The sequence below is a fragment of the Mirounga leonina genome, unplaced genomic scaffold, assembly GCF_011800145.1.
Source record: "Mirounga leonina isolate KUSES-001 unplaced genomic scaffold, KU_Mleo_1.0 Mir_150, whole genome shotgun sequence".
NCBI classification, from domain to species: Eukaryota; Metazoa; Chordata; class Mammalia; order Carnivora; family Phocidae; genus Mirounga; species Mirounga leonina.
Window position 1 is genome coordinate 7,105,856 of NW_023270374.1, and position 21,252 is coordinate 7,127,107.

The 21,252-nt window shown below is 44.1% G+C and overlaps 2 protein-coding genes and 1 pseudogene across 4 annotated transcripts in view; all 3 read right to left on the bottom strand.

The window, feature by feature from the left end:
- Positions 1-7,475: 7,475 nt before the first annotated feature.
- On the bottom strand, positions 7,476-8,067 carry LOC118011594 (annotated as a pseudogene).
- Positions 8,068-10,649: 2,582 nt separating this feature from the next.
- SMIM26 (small integral membrane protein 26) lies at positions 10,650-12,203 on the bottom strand. Its single transcript, XM_035005648.1, has 2 exons — positions 12,019-12,203; positions 10,650-10,986 (listed from the first exon to the last, which is right to left on the bottom strand). The coding sequence occupies exons 1-2, from the start codon at positions 12,134-12,136 to the stop codon at positions 10,820-10,822; spliced, it is 285 nt and encodes a 94-aa protein (XP_034861539.1). The 5' UTR covers positions 12,137-12,203; the 3' UTR covers positions 10,650-10,819.
- A 5,591-nt stretch (positions 12,204-17,794) lies between these two features.
- SEC23B (SEC23 homolog B, COPII coat complex component) overlaps positions 17,795-21,252 on the bottom strand; it is a 38,507-nt gene continuing 35,049 nt past the window's right edge. For all 3 annotated transcript variants that reach the window (XM_035005781.1, XM_035005779.1, XM_035005780.1), the window contains one exon: positions 17,795-18,257. In XM_035005781.1, coding sequence (XP_034861672.1) covers positions 18,168-18,257 — 90 coding nt within the window. In that variant the 3' untranslated portion in view covers positions 17,795-18,167. The remainder of the gene's footprint in view (positions 18,258-21,252) is intronic.

Here is a 21,252-nt window from a genome sequence, read left to right on the forward strand (position 1 = left end):
CTGCACTGATATGGTCCTCCACAGGCCCAGAGAAGTCAATTCCTTTCTTTTTGTTGCTGTTTTTTTTATTTTTATTTTTATTTTTATTTTTTTTAAGACTTTATTTATTTATTCATGAGAGACAGAGAGAGAGACAGAGGCAGAGGGAGAAGCAGGCTCCCCGCGGAGCAGGGAGCCCGATGGGGGACTTGATCCCAGGACCCTGGGATCATGACCTGAGCCGAAGGCAGACGCTTAACTGACTGAGCCACCCAGGCGTCCCGAGTTGCTGGGATTTTTTTTAAGATTTTATTTTTAAGTAATCTCTACACCCAACATGGAGCTCCAACTCACAACCCTGAGATCGAGAGTAGCACACGCTACTGACTAAGCCAGCCAAGCACCCCTTGTTTTTTTGTTCTACCATTCTTTGGGAGTCGTCTTCATCCAAATGGTGAAACGGTCGAGATATCTCAGAGCCACCTCCCTGCTCCTCCAGTAGGAGGGGCCTCGGGAAGGGAAGCACATGCCCAGGAGATGGCTCATCACTCACTCACACCCCAGGACAGATGTGGCCCACTTTGCTTTCAAAGAGGCCATAGACTTTGGCAGATACTCCTGTGGAACAAAAAGTCAACAGTCTCTGCCACAAATTCCAAATAGGAGTACTTTTCCGAAGACATTGTATTAATGAACGGTCCATTTCCAGCCATTTTAAATAGAAGATATTATTGACCTGACATAAATCTCAGACAAAGAAATAACTGCTCACCCCCGCACCTGTGAGCTGTGCATTGAGTAATCACTTTCACATTCCCTCCAGGGTAGTGACTATAGTGCGTTCTCTATAGACATGACATGAATAGGTGGATGAATAAAGGAAGAATGAGTGAAAAATGAACTGGTGAGCTTCTGCTTCTGAGTTAGCTGTGGTATGGGAGATGTCTTCTGTGTAATAGTAATATCTGGATATGACAGTTTTTAGCACTTGAAATACATTTAATACTGGGGCCCCTGGGTGGCTCAGTTGGTTGCGCGTCCAACTCTTGATTTCGGCTCAGGTCCTGATCTCAGGGTTGTGAGATCGTGTTCCATGTGGAGTCTGCTTGGGATTCTCTCTCCCCTCTCCCTCTGCCCCTCCCCCTGCTCACACTCTTAAATAAATTAATAAATAAATAAAATAAATTTAATACTAAAAATTCCTTTTGCATATGCAACCTTTCTATGATGACACAGGATGCTGCTGTGTCTCAAATCATCAACCACCATTCTATTAGACAGCAAATAGATACAGCCAATGGATAGAATATGTAGCCAAACTGCTACATTCACTGGACTAAATTCAACTGGACTCCTAAATTCACTGGACTTTTTTTTTTTTTTTAAAGATTTTATTTATTTATTCATGAGAGACAGAGAGAAACAGAGGGAGAAGCAGGCTCCCAAGGAGCGGGAAGCCCGATGCGGGACTCGATCCCAGGACCCTGGGATCATGACCTGAGCCAAAGGCAGACGCTTAACCATCTGAGCCACCCAGGCGCCCTGGACTTTCATTTTTAATAGGTCCCTGATGGTAGTTTTGCACTTGTTATCTGGCTCTCACAAAAGCATAAAACATTCTGGTAACTTGAGCTTTCTGGAATTTGGATTCTAGGAAAACAAAAAGTTTTCAGTGTTTCTTTCCAAAGCTTATCATCAATAGCTCCCTCTCTTGTTTTATGAGAGGAGGTTGACATAATGCCAACGGCTTAAGCTCTGGCAACAGAAAAACCTTGCTTTCTGTCCCAGCTCTGCCACTCTCTGTGTGACTTTAGGAAACATGGTTTAACTTCATTTAGCCTCCGTCTTTTTATCTGTAAAGTGGGGGAGAATATCTTCTTCGGATTGTGGCAAGGAATAAACGTAATATAGCTCTCAGAAACTGATCTTGAGGGGAATCTGCAAATAAGCGTATCTTTACAATGACATATCCATCATCTCTGTCTGGGCCATATCTGTCATTTGGAAATGATAGATCCTGTAATTCATCTTAAAAGTCTAATTCAGGCAGGTAAAGCAGAGCTCCCCTGAATGTTTAAAGCCCAACACTCTGCCTGCTAGAGCACGTGGGAGCACAGTGCCCCCCAAAAAGCATGTTTTTCCAACAGGTGGATCACTAATGCTTAGGAGAACCTTAACTCTGTTGCTTCTTTGACTTCTGCCACTTGGGCGTATTTCTGGTTCCATCAGTACACAATTGTATAATTTTCTTCTCTGAAAATAGATTAAGTCCAGGAGGATCTCATGTTCATTTTAACGTATGCTGAATCTGTGATGGAAAAAATAGAAAAACATGGCAAGATAGCCCTCTGATAAATCAGCAGAAAGACACCCCCTTGCCCCCAAGCCAAGCATGACTGATCCCTTCCACGAAATCCACTCAAATTACCTCCTTACCTTGGACGTGACCCTCAACTCACCTATGGTGTTTGGTGAGGCAGCCGTGACTGGGCAGGCCTGACGACGGAGTCACTGAGTCTTCACACCACCAAAGACGGAGTTCTGCCAGGATGCTGTAAAGGAAAATTATCCAAAACTTGCAGTATCAGCCGAAAGAAAGATAGCAAGTGCTTTTAATGTCATTTGGAGCATTGTGTTTAACAAGCTGTGATACTGTGATTTGAAATAAGAAATATGTATTTGGTCTTCCTTTATTCCTGGTACAGAGTTCCTAAAATTCTTGAAATTACCTAAGTGATGAGAGTGATAAATATGTCTTTTGTCACATTAATAAGGTGACTTTTGGACCCCACCTGAGGATGAGGGCTAGTTGTCAGGAGAAACAATCATGTGATTAGAGGGTTGGAACTTTCAGTCCCACCCCCAACCTCTGGGGAGGGGAGAGGGGCTGGAGATTGAGTCCCATTGCCAGTGGCCCAGGATTTAATCCGTCATGCCTATGTAACAAAGCCTCCATAAAAACCCAAAGAGACAGGGTTCTAAAGCTTCCTGGTTGGTAAACACATGGAGATTGGAGAAAGGCGTGCTGGGAAGAACAGGGAAGTTCTGCGCCCTTTCCCCGCACACGTTGTCCTGTTCATCTCTTCCATCTGTCTGCTCCTGAGTTACATACTGTCATCTAGTCAGTAAAATGTTTCTCTGAGTTCCAGGAGCTGCCCTAGCACATTAATTGAATCCAAGGAGGGGATCATGGGAACCTCTGATCTATAGTTGGTGGGTCAAAAGAACAGGTAACAATCTGGGCTTGAGCCTGGTGTCTGAAGTCCAAGGAGGGTGTTGATGGAAAAGCCGATTGCCACAGGCAGAAGCACAGGTGAGGAGGACCTGGGCTGTGACTGGCATCTGGGGGGAGGTGACAGTCTTACAGGACTGAGCCCTTGACCTGTGGGATCTGATACCATCTCTGGGTAAATAGTGTCAGCATGGAGTTGAATCATAGGACCCCCAGTTGGTTCCCAAGAATTGCTTTGGTGTCTGGACCCCCCCACCACACACACACACACATACACACACACACAATTGGAACTGGGTCCAAGAATTTTTTTGCAGGCCCACTCAAATATTCCTTAATTATCTGGGGGAATGTACCTCTGTTTGACCCATCATTTACCTATGACTAAAAGCCTGGGTTTGGGCGCCTGGGTGGCTCAGTTGGTTAAGCAACTGCCTTCAGCTCAGGTCGTGATCCAGGAGTCCCAGGATCGAGTCCCACATCGGGCTCCCCGCTCAGTGGGGGGTCTGCTTCTCCTTCTGACCCTCTCCCCTCTCATGCTCTCTCTCACTCTCTCTCTCTCAAATAAATAAATAAAATCTTTAAAAAAAAATAAAAAATAAATAAATAAATAAATAAATAAAAGCCTGGGTTTTGTGAAGTTACACATCAACTTGTAGATTTTTGGCCAATAAGGATAAAAGTGATTCCTGTCTGGTAAACAAATAAACAAAACCCCAAAGTGTAGGTATTTACCCCCTGTAGAACATTAACCAGAAATCCTATTCTAACAATTCTTTCTCTGGGGCCTAAATTATCCTTGTTGCTTCATTCTCCTTGAACAAGCTTTATCATCCTACTGGTGTTTTCACTGATGAGTTGAACAAGTCTTTGATATTTGCTCATCTGATTTTGTATTAGATTCATGTTTTTAACTTTTTGAAAAGTATATACATTTTTTTTAAGATTTTATTTATTTATTTGAGACAGAGAGAATGAGAGACAGAGAGCATGAGAGGGAGGAGGGTCAGAGGGAGAAGCAGACTCCCTGCCAAGCAGGGAGCCCGATGCGGGACTTGATCCCGGGTCTCCAGGACCATGACCTGAGCCGAAGGCAGTCGCTTAACCAACTGAGCCACACAGGCGCCCAGTATATACATTTTTTAAAAGATTTTATTTATTTATCTGAGAAAGAGAGAGAGAGCAGGAGGAGGAGCAGAGGGAGAGTGACAAGCAGAATCTGTGCCGAGCACAGATCTCACCACCCCAAGATCGTGACTCGAGCCAAAATTAAGAGTCGGAGCCCAACTGACTGAGCCACCCAGGTGCCCCTAAGATTTTAAGTAAGCTCTACACCCAAAGTGCAGCTTGAACTCATCCCCTGAGATCAAGAGTCATGTGCTCCACCATCTGAGCCACTCAGGCGCCCCTTAAAAAGTATATTTTGACAATCCTCAGCTTTATAATAGCCATCCTTCCATAGCTAGATGGACTTTGCGTGGGTAGTGTGGCCAGGACCACCCCCAGCTTCAGTGATTCCCTAGCAGAACTCCCAGGTGCCCACCCCCACTCCCTGCCCTTTACTCAGGAGATCTGAGGTTTCTGCTTGGAGATACTCATGGTGGCAGCCCGAGGACAGGGCACTGGACTACATGGAAATCTGTAATCTGTACCCCAAGCCTCTCCCCCATCCAGCTCCCAGAATTCCTGCAGCCAGGCATCTACCTGCAGGTGCGAGACTGGAGGAACTTCTGCTGGGGAAAATGACTTGCAGACACTGATGTTTCAATACTTCCCAATAAAAGTCAGGCTTGCTGCCCAGAGTGGACATTTGTCATGGTATTTGCCTGCACAGCATTTTGTGGACATCCTTCCTATATCTGGAGAACTTCCTCACCTTCAAAGTCCACACATCCCTAAGAAAGAAACTGGAAACTCCCTTTCCCAGGCTCCTTTGCAGCTAGGGCCCAGGCATGTGACCAAGACACCATCAGTTAAGTATCACTGCACAGAACAGATTCAGAGGTAAGTGATGAGAAGCAGGTGGGGTCTTCAGAAACCCCGTGGTTAGGTACCAGAGGCAGGGTCCTGGCAGGAGCGGCCCTGCCCCCAGCCCCATGTTCCCACCGTGCCTGTAGTCGGCAGCGAGCCAGCAGTACACTTGGGGTTCTGTCCCTGGCCATGCTGTCTCCAACCAGGTTTCCCCAACTCTCCCTCCAATTCTGGGAGTTCTTCCATGTCCTTTCCAAAGTTCCTTTTCCGCATGAACTGCTCCAGGTCTCTGGTATGCTGCTAAGAACGCTGACTGCCAGACCATCCACCAGTAGAAAGCTGGTCATACCCTGATCATAATGCCTCCCCCCGAAGCTGCAAACAGTTCTTAAATCCAGACCTGTCCAGGAAGAAGGGGTTTTAGACAAGCACTTCCAACTTGACAGAGAGCAAATCAAACAGCAAAAAGGAACTTCTGGCACAGTGCAAGAGAGAGTAAAACAGATGAGAATACCTTCGGCAATGAGAAAATAATATTCATCAGCAAATGGGATGCCATTAAAAAAAGAATTGAGAGGGGCGCCTGGGTGGCTCAGTCGGTTGAGCGTCCGGTTCTTAATTTTGGCTCAGGTCATGATCTCAGGGTCATGAGATTGAGCCCCGCATTGGGCTCAGAGCTGGGTGTAGAGTCTGCTTGATATTCTCTCTCTCTCTCTCTCTCCCTCTTCCTCTGCCTCTCCCCCACCCCCGTTCAAGCTCTCTCTCTCTCTCAAAAAAAAAAAAGAACTGAGAACAAGAAAGAGCTCTTGACAGCTGGAGGTGTAGCCAATATAAAAAATTCAATTAAAAGGTTGGATTATGGAAGACACGTATTCGCTTGTTTTACTGTCTGCTTCCCTGGCTAGAAGGTAAAACACCCTAAGTCACTGTTTAGATAGTGTGCAACACACACAGCAGCGCCTGGCACAGAGTAGGGGCTCAGCACATATTTGTTGACTGTATAAATGAATGCCTCTCTCCGAAGAAAGTAGAGCAAAAATGAGATGAAGAGTAGTAAAGAAAAATTATAAAATAATGAAAAAGTTCTGGAACGTCTATTAGGAATTTCAGACAAAGAGAACAACAACAACAAAACAGAAGGGGAAGAAATTGCTAAAAAAAATAAGAAAATCCCCCGAACTGAGTAAGAGTCTCTAGAAATTCAGAGTCCACTAAGTGATCAGCCAAATGAATAAAAAAGAGCCACACAGAGGCGCCTGGGTGGCTCAGTTGGTTCGGCGTCCGCCTCTTGGTTTTGGCTCAGGTCCTGATCTGATGGGTCATGGGATCCAGCCCTGTGTCAGGCTCCAAGCTCAGCAGGTGTCTGCTTGGATATTCTCTCCTTCTGTCCCTTCCCCCACTTGCGTTCTCTCTAAAATGAGTAAATAAATCTCTAAAAAGAAAAAAAAGAGCTACACGAGATGCATCACTGAGATTTCAGAGCACTAAAGAGAGGGTCCCAAGACTCCAGGGAGGAAAAAAATAGGTCACAGTCAAAGGATTGGGACTTCTCACCTACAATATTGGGATTGCTAGAATACAGTGGATCCATGCTTTCAAAATTCTGAGGAAAAAAATGTTATCATTTATCTATATCCAGGCCAACTAGTAATCAAGTGTGAGAATAGAATAAAAAATATTTTCAGGTATGAAAAAGTCTCCAAAAAATTATACACTTCTTCACAAAATTATGGAGACATGGAACCAAGAAAACAGGGGATCCAACATAAGATGTAAAAGGAGATGACAAACGTGTGTGTGAAGCAGAACTAAGGAGCAATCAGTCCAGAGTATAGCAGGACAGAGAGTTCCAAGATTTAAAAAAAAAAAAAAAAAAAAGAGCCATTAAAGTACTGGAAAAGTTTGTGTGGAAATTATACTGAGAGGTTGAAGGGTGTGGAATGAAGTGGAAATAAGCCTAAAGGAGACTAAGCAAATGGGAAAAAAAGGATGAAGTTAACTCCAGGAAGAAAAGTTATATAAGAAACTTAATTACGGCTTATTCCTTGGTTTAGCAACAAACTATATTTGCATAGCTAAAACAAGGTAAATATGAATGATTCAACTAAAAACTGCAATTCCTTTTATTGGGAAGACAGCTAGAAAGAAAGTGTTGAGGGGGGTCGAATCTTCATTAACAAACCCCATATAGAATTGATAAGTCAAAGATATTAGTAAAACTCATGCCAGAAAAAATAGCTAGTAGTTGAAAGTGATTACTTTTATTTTTTATTTTTTGTTGTCAAATGAACCTTTATTGAAATATTTTCCTTGGTAGTTCTTGACTAGCCGGGCATTCCACTGCACCACTCTTGATGTCACCTATGATATCATGAGGGTGGCGGCCATCCACACTGCAGCCCACAGACTGGGCAGTCCCCAAGATCTCTTCAGTGCTCCAGAGAACTCTCTAGCTACAGATCGGTGCCACATCTGTTGGGCAACGTTAACAATCTCATCAAAAGTGCTATTTCCACCGTGCTTAATGTTTTTCTGCTTCTGTCTGTCGGCGGTTCCTTGAAGGCTTTGATAATCAGGGCAGAGGCAGAAGGTACCACTTCCAATCTGGGCCTGTTCTGAATGGTCAGTTTCACCGTAATCCTTAGACCCTTCCAATCACTGGTTGCCTTGGCGATGTCATCACCAACCTTTTTTGGAGACAGACCCAGCAGGCTGATCTTCGGGGCCAGGGCAGACGTGGCACCCACTTCCCCACCCTTGCACCTCAGGTACATGACTTTGATCACATTGGGGTCAAACTAAGGTGGTGTGGTGGAGGTGGCTGGTGTTGGGTGAACCCGGGTTCGGAATGACGGAACACAGATGCACCCTGGCCTCCTCCAAGCCGAAAGCCAAAAGTGTTACTTAAAAAAAAATAGAATAGGGGTTAGAGAGGCAAAGCAGGCAACTTTATTTCCTTATTATTTTTTTTTAAGATTTTATTTATTTATTTGACAGAGAGAGAGAGACAGCGAGAGCAGGAACACAAGAAGGGGGAGTGGGAGAGAGAGTAGCAGGCTTCCCACCGAGGAGGGAGCCCGATGTGGGGCTCAATCCCAGGACCCTGGGATCATGACCGGAGCCGAAGGCAGACGCCCAATGACTGAGCCACCCAGGCTCCCCTCCTTATTTTTTTTTAGCATTTTTGGTTTTTAAGAATTATAAGCATTTGTTGCTTTGATAAAAATTAATTTCAAAGAAGTCATGCTGGCTAATACTGTGGAAACCAACTGGAGGGGACGACAGTGAAGATGAGGAGACGGTTAGGAGTCGCAGCTGCACAGCAAAGAGGGAGTGGAGGAGGGTTTCAAAGGTACAAAGGACAGGGCATGGTGACTGGAAAAGCGAGCGGGGAAGGAAACCTAGAACGGTGGGTTTCTGATTCGAACAACAGAGTGTTCTCTGAGAGAGGGAGGGGAGAGCGGGCTGTGGGTGAGGGCGGCGATTTCAGCTGTGGGGTTGGACGTAGCTAGGGGACATCCAAGTGGCAATGCTAGGTGGATATGGATCTCTAGTTCAGGGGAGTTTGGTCGGAGCTGGTGTGAGAGGGATGTGAGGGTAGATCTAGCTAACACACCCAGACAAGTCCCAGGGAAATCTAAGCCAACGTCCCCTTGGGCCACACTAGTTTATGGATCCTGGGTAAACTGACTGCCAGCTGAGGGAAGGTAGAAGCATTCATCCTGGGTGTCATCTATTGGTAGCTCTCACCTGCCAAATGCCCCAAGTCCTCGTTCTTGTGTTTCTCTGCGTTGGGAATGTCTCCCATAAGGGTTATACTGCTGTTCCTATCTCTCCGTGCTTCGGGTTCACTCCCTTCTCTCACCTTCCCTGCCCACCATATGCTGCTTCTTGCTCATCTGTTTGATGCCAATCACGGTGGTCCACTAGGGCACCTACCCTACCGGCACTGACCCTTTCTTGACCTCTGGTATCCCTTAGGAAGAGGCTCTCTGCTGCTGGCATCTGAAGCTGTTACCTGCTATCCTGGACTCTTTCCTCACTTAGGTTGGCTGCACCAAAACACTGGTAGAACGGACATCAAGGAGAAATCAAGGCAAAGGTTTGAAGGTACCAGATAATTCTGTAGCAGGAAATTAGAAATGATGGATTCCTGTCCTACCAGTCATCCCTAATCCTCATAGGGTCCCAAATAGCTACAAACAAGAAACATTACTCAAATGAGAAACAAATGCCACTTTTTTTTTTTTTTTGAGTGGGGGAGGAACAGGGGGAGAATTCCAAGCGGGCTCCACGCCTAGCACGCAGAAGGGGCTTGATCTCAAGACATCATGACCTGAGCAGAAATCAAAGTCAGATGCTCAACCAACTGAGCCACCCAGGTACCCCGCGAATGCCTTTCTTAATAACTCAGGCGTACTCAGTAATCCACAGGGCAGGGCTCTGACACAAAGTGACTGAGTCTCTCAAGAGTGGAAGCCAAACACTGGGTTGGGAAGGGGCTGATCAGACTTTGTCACTGTGGCTGGGAAGTGAGGTCTCCTAGGCCTGGCTCTATTACTACAGAAAGGGGGGTTGGGGGAAGTGTAGTGAGAGAGGCAACAAGGCCGACAAGAGCCCAAGCAGGCTCAGGGAGCAGCTGGCTGGCTGCCTTCACGAGCCAGGTGCCAGGCTCTCCTAAGACCTCAACATACTCGGCTTTGGGTGCCTGGGTGGCTTGGTTGGTTGGGTGACTGCCTTCGCCTCAGGTCATAATCCTGGAGCCCTGGGATCGAGTCCCATATCGGGCTCCCGGCTCAGCAGGGAGCCTGCTTCTCCCTCTGACCCTCTCCCCTCTCATGCTGTTTCTCTCTCTCTCTCTCAAATAAATAAATAAACAAATAAACAAATAAATAAATAAATAAATAAATAAAATCTTTAAAAAAAAAAACATAGTCGGCTTTAATTCTGAGCTGTCCATACACATTTTTAATAAACACCCCTTTCTGATTTAAGCTCACTTGTGTGGGTTTGTTACTTGCAGCCGTAAGAGACACTGGAGACCAGAGACCAGTGCAGCACTCTAGGGCGCGACCCATGTTGTCCTGACTTTGTATCCCCCATGTCTGGAATACCGGTAGCCACAGCGGGGGTTTAATCCACGCCTGCTGAAGGAATGACGGGTTCCGGTACAGGTCCTATTAAAAAGGTCAAGTCTATTTAATTCAGGAATTATAAAATCTAATTTATAACGTACTTACCAAGTGCCCAATAGTACCCAAAGGGCTGCTATAAATCCCAGGCTGAACGTGGGAGATCAGCTGAATGAAACCTTCGAGGGACTGCTAAAGTCTTGTCTGCCGGCAACACGAGAGAAATATAAAGTTACATGAAACATTCTCAGAAAACTGAACTTACGGAAGCTCAATGTGAAATTTCACTTCAACCTTTCACTCATGTAAGTATTGAGGGACACCTCTGAAATATGCAAGTTGACTTTTCCTCAAGGAAATATTTATTGCATACTACGAGTGATTATATTTTACAGCAAAATTAAATTAAATGGATACACTCTCCATAAACATAAATTGGAAATCAAGGCATCCATGAAATGTATATGCTGAACCAAAGTCCCAGTTTTCAGCACTCAGCAGCTAATCATGGTTCCCCTCCAGGGCCACCAGTCCATGATTTCAGAAAGTTGAGGATCTTGTCAGAGACTGGAACCGAATCTTCTTTATATGTGACAATTGTTTCCAAGTAAAATCCTTTTGGGGGCTCAAGCATTTCATTTCTTGAGACATCCTTTTGCTCTACTTCATCACCTTTAGAAAAAAATGGAACACCTGAATTATTAACTTTTAATTTTTTTTTAAGATTTTGTTTATTTGACAGAGAGAGACACAGCGAGAGAGGGAACACAACAGGCAGAGTGGGAAAGGGAGAGGCGGGCTTCCAGCTGACTAGTGAGCCTCATACGGGACTCCCAGGACCCTGAGATCATGACCCGAGCTGAAGGCAGACGCTTAACGCCTGGGCCACCCAGGCGCCCCTTAACTTTTAAGACAGCAGTCCTTAAAGTTATTAGTCAAGTCTTGGAAATAAAATAAATTAAGGTAGGAATCACCCCCACCCCCGTCAGATTCCTGACACTATTTTCTCTCTGCGAAAAATAATAAATATGACATGACCGCTACAGACCCTGAAATGTGTTTAAATGCTCAATCCTGGACACGTGTACTTTCAGGCCGCTGATAAGCTTTATCGCCAAATGTAATCTTCAGCACGGTTTTTACAGAACAGCTTTCCTGAGGTAACACTTAACAGATCATACAATCAACCCGTTTGAAATGTACCACCGAATGGCTTTTAGTATATTCAGATCTGTGCAACCGCAGTTTTAGGGTATTTTCCGCCTTTAGCAAGTCCCGCCCCATCAACTCCGCCCCTTCAGCCCCAGGCAACTAGAATCGGACAGGTGTCTACGGATTTCCAGCACATTTCTGAAGGCTCGGGGATTTCCTTTAACGCCCAGTAACTGGGAAGATTTTAATACCGCTCGGCTGGCGGAAGTGCTGAAACTGCTCGCCAACTGCGACGGGGGCTCGTGGAACCGAGGCATCACCTCTTTAAATAAACCACCGTCCGGGGTGACCTTCCCTCTGGAATCTTGTACAGATTCTTCAAATACACAAGAAGTACGTGGGAAGATTGAAAAGGTAGTTCCAGGCAGATTCCATTATAGCGAATTGCTCTCAACAGTGGTTTTGCAGAATAAACCCGGTATTTGCGGCACAGCGAAGCCGCTTTTATGACCCCGTCAGGACGCCCCACCGAAGGCTGCCGGAGGGTCGTACCTAGTGGCTTGCGTTTTTTCCGGCCTAAATAAAACATGGAGCCCAGCGTGGTCCAGGCGCCCACCGCGTAGACCACGGACATCCGCCGGTACCAAGACGTGGCCTGGTCCGCGCGCATTGTGCAGCTCCGGGAGGGCTTCGACCCGGGGAGGCCCCGGGCGGAGGCGGGCCTTCCGGTCGGCGCGTCACAACAGCAGCCACCTCCAATGGAGAGCCGATCCCGGGAGGCCGCTTCCTGCCCTGGCCCCGAAGCATCCTGGGGCGTGTAGTCCCGAAAGTCGCGCCGGGGAATTGGCCCCTAAGGTGGGGGCTTAGGGGGCTTCCGGGCTGCGCCGCTGAGGGACAGCCTCGCGTACTACGTGACACCAGATGACGATTTCTCTGAACAAACTTCTCGCATGGAAAATTGTAACACCTGCCTTACACAGGATTCAGATGGTATTTGTAAAGATTAAGTCCACTCCTCCTGCAGCTCTCAAATACGGGAGAATGCCTGTCTCCCCCCGCAGCTCTTCCCCATTTTCCTTTCTGGAACCCAGTCCGGGTGAGCCTTGGGTTCCCCTGGTCAAAAGTAATCTCTCCACTGGGGCGTGGGTCCTATTCTTTACTGCCTCCTCGGAATTACACTCTAACTCTACCCACATCTCAAAAGCAGAACATCTCCTTTGACTCTGCCCACCTTCAACTTGTCTCTTAACCATACGCTTCTAAATTCAAAGCATAATCTACCCCCACTCCAACAGACCAAACAACTTGAGAGCAAAAGTGATGTGCTTGGCACAGCATGGACGTTCAGTAAATTGCCATATCCAGTAACTACTTTTCAGCCATAATCAAATTTGATTTCTAAAGCATTTGCCACCATTGACCACACCTGGTCCTTTCATGGCTTCAAATACATAATTTTCTCTGTTTGACTTATTTCATTCAACATAATACCCTCCAGTTCCATCCACGTTGTTGCAAATGGCAAGATCTCATTCCTTTTGATGGCTGCATAATATTCCATTGTATATGTAGACCACATCTTCTTTATCCATTCATCTGTCGATGGACATCTTGGCTCTTTCCACAGTTTTGCTGTTGTGGACATTGCTGCTATAAACATCGGGGTGCACGTACCCCTTCGGATCCCTACTTTTGTATCTTTGGGGTAAAGACCCAGTAGTGCAATTGCCGGATCGTATGGTAGCTCTATTTTCAACTTTTTGAGGAACCTTCATACAGTTTTCCAGAGTGGCTGCACCAGCTTGCATTCCCACCAACAGTGTAGGAGGGTTCATATGATCTCACTGATATGAGGAATTCTTAATCGCAGGAAACAAACTGACTGTTGTTGGAGTGGGGGGTGGGGTGGGAGGGATGGGGTGACTGGGTGATAGACACTGGGGAGGGTATGTGCTCTGGTAAGCGCTGTGAATTGTGCAAGACTGTTGAATCTCAGATCTGTACCTCTGAAACAAATAATGCAATATATGTTAAGAAAAAAAAAAAGAGGAAGAAGAAGGTAGTGGGAGGGGAAGAATGAAGCGGGGGAAATCGGAGGGGTAGACAAACCATGAGAGACGATGGACTCTGAAAAACAAACAGGGTTCTAGAGGGGAGGGGGGTGGGAGGATGGGTTAGCCTGGTGGTGGGTATTGAGGAGGGCACATTCTGCATGGAGCACTGGGTGTTATGCACAAACAATGAATCATGGAACACTTCATCTAAAACTAATGATGTAATGTATGGGGATTAACATAAGAATAAAAAAGAAATTAAAAAAATATATAGATCATCTACTAGAAAAAAAAATACATAATTTTCTTCGGTATCTCCCACCCTTTAGAAATGGACAATAAGTGCAGGGACATCATTAGTCATCACAGAAAAGCAAATTAAAACCACAAGACACCATTACACACCTATTAGAATGACTAAAATTTATATTAAGAATACCAAGAGTTATAAGGATTTGGAGCAATCAGACCTCTTACTAGTGGGAACATAACCTCTTTGCAATACTGGCAGTTTCTTAAAAAGTTGAACATACACCTACCATATTACTCAGATATTCCATTCCTAGTAATTGATCCAAAAGAGATGAAAACATATCCACACAGACATGTAAATGGATGTTCACAGAGCTTTAATCATAAGAGCCCCAAATGGGAAACAACCCAAATCGCCATCATCTGGTGAAAGGATAAACGAAATGTGGTATACCACTCCACAATAAAAAAGAATTACTGATATATGCAGCTACATGGTGAATCTCAAATGGATTATGCTAAGTGAAAGAAGCCAGAAACAAATGAAACTAGACAAAATTCTAGGAACAAACCAACCTGCAGTGGGACAAAGCTGACCAGTACTTGCCTCCTAAGGAAACCATTGGGGGGATAGAAATGTTCTGTATGGTGGTGGTGGTTTCATAGGTGTACACATCTGTCAAAACTCATTGAACTGGGGGCCCCTGAGTGGCTCAGTCGGTTAAGTGTCTGCCTTGGGCTCAGATCATGATCCCAGGGTCCTGGGATTGAGTCCTGCGTCAGGCTCCCCGCTGTGGGGAGTCTGCTTCTCCCCTTGCCCCTCCTCCCCACCTGTGTGTGCTCTCTCTCTCTCACACACACACACACAAAATCTTAAAAAAAAAAAAAAAAAAAGCAACTCTTTGAACTATATACTTTAAATGGGAGCAGTTCATTGTATATAAGTTATACCTCAATAAAGTTGTTAAAAACAAAACAAAAAAAATCAGTGTTCTGTTGCAAGATTGCTTCTCTTCTCATCCTGAGCAACTTTGCTCATATTATTTACTTTATTTGTTAATGACTGAAATCTGCTCCAAACGCTCCTGAAAGCAAATCCATATTAATTACTCCCAACCTGCTGGGCATTGTTATCTCTCACAAGCTCCCTAAACTCAAAATGTCCAGGATTGAATTTATCAATGCTAGAAAAGAAAGAGCAAAGAACTCCTTCCTTCTTTTTCTGTAATTCAGAGAATGATTGACATATCACCCAAACCGGAGACCTGATTTCAGACTCTTGCCTAACACCACACCTCTGTCTAAACACCTGCCTCTGTTCAGGCCTCACCTGGATTCCAACTTCCTCGCATCCATCCTGCCACTCTCCTGTTTTTAAAATCCCTAACTGGTCATTTCCCCTGCCTAAGAGGTCAGAGGCTTTCCTTGTCTTCAAGATGGATTTAAGAGTCTTCATTGGGCACACTGGGCTCCATGCTTTCCACCTCAGGATGGCTGCTTTCCATACACTACTCCCCATCTCCATGTTCTCTCTGGAAACGGCCACCAGTACCCAGAGGTAGAACCTGCATGGCAATGTTTCTATATTAGGTCACTCAGTGGTGCCACCTCACCTCAGCACCTAAACTCATTGTCACTGAAGAGAACACCAGTGCAAGGTGCGTCTATCACATTCTACCTTCTGTTAATTTGAAATGGAAAGGCCCAAGGTGGAACAGTTTCATCCTTAATCTCTATACAGTTTTCTGTGCTCTTCTATATGATGTATCTCAATTAAAAATTATATCGGGCACCTGGGGGCTCAGTCGGTTAAGCATCTCTTGATCTCAGTTCTTGATCTCAGGGTTATGAGTTCAAATCCTGTGTTGGGCTCCATGCTGGGCATGGAGCCTACTTAAAAAAAAAAAATCTGGGGCACCTGGGTGGCTCAGTCTGTTGAGCGTCTGCTGCCTTCGGTTCAGGTCACAATCTCAGGGTCCTGGGATTGAGCCCCGTGTCGGGCTCCCTGCTCAGTGGGTAGTCTGCTTCTTCCTCTACCTCTGCTCCTCCCCCCTGCTCCTTCTCTATTTTTTTTTAATCCAAAAAGTAAGAAAAATATCCTATGGAAAAGGTACACAAAATAAAAGCCCTTGGCATTTAAAATGTGTTAAACACCTTAAGATAGGAAAGGCCCCCAAAACGCACACCAAAGGCAAAAGGCTGTAATACAAACTCAAAATATAAAGAAGAATCAATCCAGATGGCCCAACAACCAATGGATAGGAGTTTCCAGCTTTGTTTTTCTAGAGGACTCAGTACCTTCTAATAAATTATATAATTTACTTCTAATTTTTTTTTTTTTTATTGTTGGCCTTCCCTAACTAGAACATAAGCTCCACCAGAGCAGAAATTTATTTTATTGGCTACATTCCCAGTGTCTGTAAGATACTCCATACATAGCAAATTGTCGAATGAATGAAAAAATAGCTCCAAAGTTCTGAAAGTTGTTTGGGGCCTAGAATTGTATACCCAGCAAAGCTGTCAAGTATGAAGACAGAATAGATTCGGTGAGTTATCTCCCATGTAATTTAAGATAGCAGATGACTTATGGTATAAAAGGAATTGTAGAACCCAGGCCTCCAAACAAAAGAAATTCCTGGATGACTTGTCATAGCAATCGGCCTGTGATTAAAGGGGAGATCAGTGATCTATAAAGAATGGACCTCAGGGTGCCTGGGTGGCTCAGTTGGTTGGGCGACTGCCTTCAGCTCAGGTCATGATCCGGGAGTCCTAGGATTGAGTCCACATCAGGCTCCCTGCTCAGCAGGTAGTCTGCTTCTCCCTCTGACCCTCCATGCTCTCATGCTCTCTCTCAAATGGATAAATAAAATCTTTATAAAAAAAATAAAGAATGGACTTCATTCAGTAGAATAAGAAATTCAAATTTCTGGGGGCGCCTGGGTGGCTCAGTCGTTAAGTGTCTGCCTTCGGCTCAGGTCATGATCCCAGGATCCTGGGATCAAGCCCCGCATCGAGCTCCCTGCTTAGCGGGAAGCCTGCTTCTCCCTCTCCACTCACCCTGCTTGTGTTCCCTCTCTCGCTGTGTCTCTCTCTGTCAAATAAATAAAATCTTAAAAAAAAAAAAAAAAGAAATTCAAATTTCTGAGTAAATAGAAAACAAAATCTTCTTCCCCCGCCAAAAAAAAAATTAGAGACTCTAGGGAAAACAAGAACAAATACATGAAGTTATGATGCAAAAAAGAAGCAAACCAACCTGTGGAGTGCTAGAATATAAGAACGTAAGTGACTGATTTTGTCACTGGGAATGTTTTCCTTCAAGTGGTGTAGGGACTGAGACAGCAAACCCTTAGAGAAAAATGTAATACTACCTGACTCGAACACAGACAATGTTTACATTATCACAACTGTGTAAATGATCTTTATTAGTTTTTCATCTTTCAGAATGAACTTTGAAACAGAAGACATAACTGTAGTTATAGGTTGGAATGTAAATTTTACCAACCTTGATAATATAAAAATAAAGGTATAGAAAGGTCCTCATTCTGGAAAATGGGAATTGAGAGACATATTGCCTAACACTGATACATCAACAAATAACTTGAAAGGAAAGGTTAAAACCAGTCACCTCTAAAGAGTAGTTCTAGGCTCAAGGAGTGAACTGTTATTATAAAGCTCTTTAGGATACGTTGTTTTGTTTTGTTTCTTAAAACCATGCATATATTACTTTGATTAAAAAACAGTACCTGTTTATTTTACTTGATGCCCGAGATAAACGTATTATCACTCTGTTACAGCCACTGATGCCCATCAGCCACTCTTTATGGCTACCTGGGCTGCGCTGTTTACATGTGAGTTAGGGACAGTGCACTCCAGACAGCTCTGCCTTGATGATAAAGTTTCACATATTTCAAGCTTTCCCTCGGTTAACATTAAGACAGAAAATGAGGATTAAGTTCAGGAAATATCTCTCAGGGGAGTCACTAAAAACACACACATACACACACAGAGACTTCAGGAAATCAAATTTGTATTAGCATTATTTTAACCAGTGCTTTCTTTATCCAGATTTATTTCCTTTCTGATCATTATGATTTTCACCTAAGTAAGTTGCCAAAATACATTACCTCTGATTTTATGTAACTGTAAAGTTAGGATATAAAAAGCATATAAACATCTACAAGTACCAAAACATTTATGACCTTACAACTTCATGATGCAGAAGAGGGGCACAATAAGGAATACAAATAAATTATAATCTAAAGAGTTACACACAATGCTTCCTTTGATTATTTATTAAAACCCACAAGTAAAGTGAAAGGAATGTTTTTAAGCCGTTATCAGCAATTGTGAACACAATCCGATGTGTTCTTCAATGTTCTGCTCACATCTTCCAGCTTAACAAGCACTGGAGACAGCCAGCTTCTTCAAATGATCCATGAACACCTGCAGGCTAACATCATCAGTTAGGATGGGTGCTCCTGTTTCCTGAAATTTAATGGTAAAGATTTATTGGCAGGTATCTGAAAAGCTGGTTAGAATTCATGAATTATTAAGGACGCTTCCACCACCTTGGAACATTCACAGTGTTAGCCCCTCTGCTAGGTAGGAGGACTCTCGCCACTGCCATCCTCTGCCTAGCTAACTATTCTATCAACTGAAGCATAATTTCCCCACAAAACCCTTCTCCAAACCACTGAGGTCAGGCCATCCCTGCCACTACAGACAGTTCGGGCATATGCCCTCCTACTTTAATCCTCTCCATAGTTCTGATGACTCACCCAGAGTCTGGCTGCCCATCAAGCATGAGCTCCTGCAGGCCACACACCCTGTGTCTCACCTTCCCCATCACTCTGCCAGCACCTAACCCAATGTTCTTCATGCCATGCTTACAACAGAAGCTTGTAGGGTGGCATATTTACTAATGAGTGGATCAGGATCTCCACTGAAAAGATGGGTATCAGTACTATCAGAAAATGTTCATGATTTATGTAATGTGAAGGGAAAAGAACTGAATAGAAACCTTGATTTCTAGTAAGATCCCAAATTTGTAAAAAATAAGTAAAAATATACATAATATACACATTTTATATTACCTACAAAGAAGCTGGAAATAATTAACTCTAGATAGTGGCATTATAAGTAATGTTAATTTTCTTTCTTAATCTTTTCTTTAACATATTCAAATTTTCCAAAATGATACTGTACTACTATTAGGAAAATATAAGCATAATTAAAATTTTATAAGAAGATGCCTTCTGGGAAGAAGGAGTACCTGTGCTTTTCCCTATTCCTTCCACTGAATACAACTAGAAACCCTGGGCATTTTATATAAAAAAAAATAAGAAGACTTTGAAAGGTGGAGAGAAGAGAGCAGACAAACCAGGGCCCTGAGTCCCAAGGAACAACACACTGGTGAGTGCCTTGGGTTTCCTTTTTGCCTCATATATCCCAGACCTGGAGCTGAAAAGGCTGGTAAACAATCACTGGACACAGACAAAAACAGAGAGAAAGCCAACTTTCTCTAGCTAAAGGACCAGTGTAGCCTAGCAACACAACAAATGTTAGATAATAAATCCAGTCAAAGATGACAGAAAAAACTGTGGCCCCACCCACACCAGCAAAGGCTGAGTGAGCACCATAGACTGCCACCCTCACAAGACAGTAACAAGGGACCCCAACACCCCTACCAGGATGCTCTCAGAGAAGGCCAAGTATGGCACTGGGGACTTCCTCCCCAACGGCCAGGGGGACGTCTCCCTAATTGCCATGGTACCAGTAGAGACCATTCGGGGAGCCTGCACTTCAACCCAGACCTGGCAGTAGTAAGATGTCCTCCATGCCCCCTGCATTGGGTATCAGAGGCGGCCTAGTGGAGAGTCAGCACTTTCACTACCATCCAACACCAACAAGGCCATCTCCATGGTGGGATTAGTGGAGACTAGGTGGGGAGCTGGAACACCCATCCCCACTCAACAGTAACAATAACAATGAATTGTCCCCCATCCAGGTGTCGTGTCAAGAGGCCAATGGAAAACCTGGTTTGCTATCTGGCAGTAATGAAACAATGTCTTCCCCCACTTCTCTCCCAAAGCAGCATGACTAAAAGCCAGCTAAAACAGCCAATTTCAATAGATCCAGAGTCTTATAACAAATATGAAAATGTTCACATTTCAATCAAAAATCACTTGTCATACCAACAGCCAAGATCTCAAAGTGAATGAAAAACAGTCAGCAGGTGTTAACACCAAATTGACAACAGTGTTAGAATTATCTCACAAAGACTTCAAAGCAGCTTCAATGAGCAATTACTTGAACATACTTGAAACAAATGAGAAAACAGCCTGAAAGAAGGTCTCAGGAAAGAAGTAGACATAAAGAAAAACCAAAGTAAAGTTTTAAAACTGAAAAATACAGAAACAAATAAAAACCTCGGTGTGTGAGTTCATTAAAGAAAAGGAACAGAGACAATAATCAGTGAACTGGAAGATAAAATAATAGAAATTACCCAACTGAAAAATAGAAAACAGGTGGGAAAAAATGAACAGGGTACCAGGGACCTGTGGAACCTCAAAAGACTTGACATGCATGTCACTGGAGTCCTAGAGAGAAAGGAAAAGGAGGATGGGCTGAAAAGCTATTCAAAGAATAATGGCTGATAACTACCCAATTTTGGCAAGAGAGATAAATACACAGAATCAAGAAGTCAAGCAAATTCTCAGTAGGATATATCCAAAAAAATCCACACCAAACACATGGTATTTAGACCTGGAGCTGAAAAGGCTGGTAAACAATCACTGGACACAGATAAAAACAAAGAAACAATCTTGAAAGCAGCCAGAGAAAAATGACATCTTACCTACAGGGGAAAAACAATAATGACAATGAATTTCTCATCAGAAACCACAGAAGCCAAGAGAAGTGGCAAAATATTTTTCAGATGCCTAAAGAAAAGGACTGCCACCAGAATCATAGAAGTGAAGAACACGGCAGCAGTCGCCAGGTGTTAAGGAAGAGGTGGAAGCTGGAGGGAAGTGAGAGTGACCATACAAGGGCAAATGAGAGATCCCTGTGGTGATGGAAACGTGTATCTGGACCTTATCTATGTCAATATCCTGACTGTGATACTGCATTACGGTTGTGCAAGATATTCCCACTGGGGGATGCAGGTGAAGAGCACAGAGAATCTCTCCATATTATTTCTAACAACTGCTTGTAAATTTACAACTACCTCAAAAGAAAGTTTAATTTTCAAAGTTAGAAGAGGGAAAGGAAAGACTTGAGAGAGACATAAATGTTGGGAATAATTAGATAAAAAAGGAGACAGAGGCTGAAAAGTGAGGAGGAGACAGAGCCAGTGGTAAGCAGATGTTTTTGCCCCACACCCTTGGGAAAGAGAGGAGTGGGGTTGGAGGGCAAGGGGATGTCTGGGGAGATGTTGCTGTGTCTATGAAGAGAGCCAAATGCAGGTCACGCCACAGAG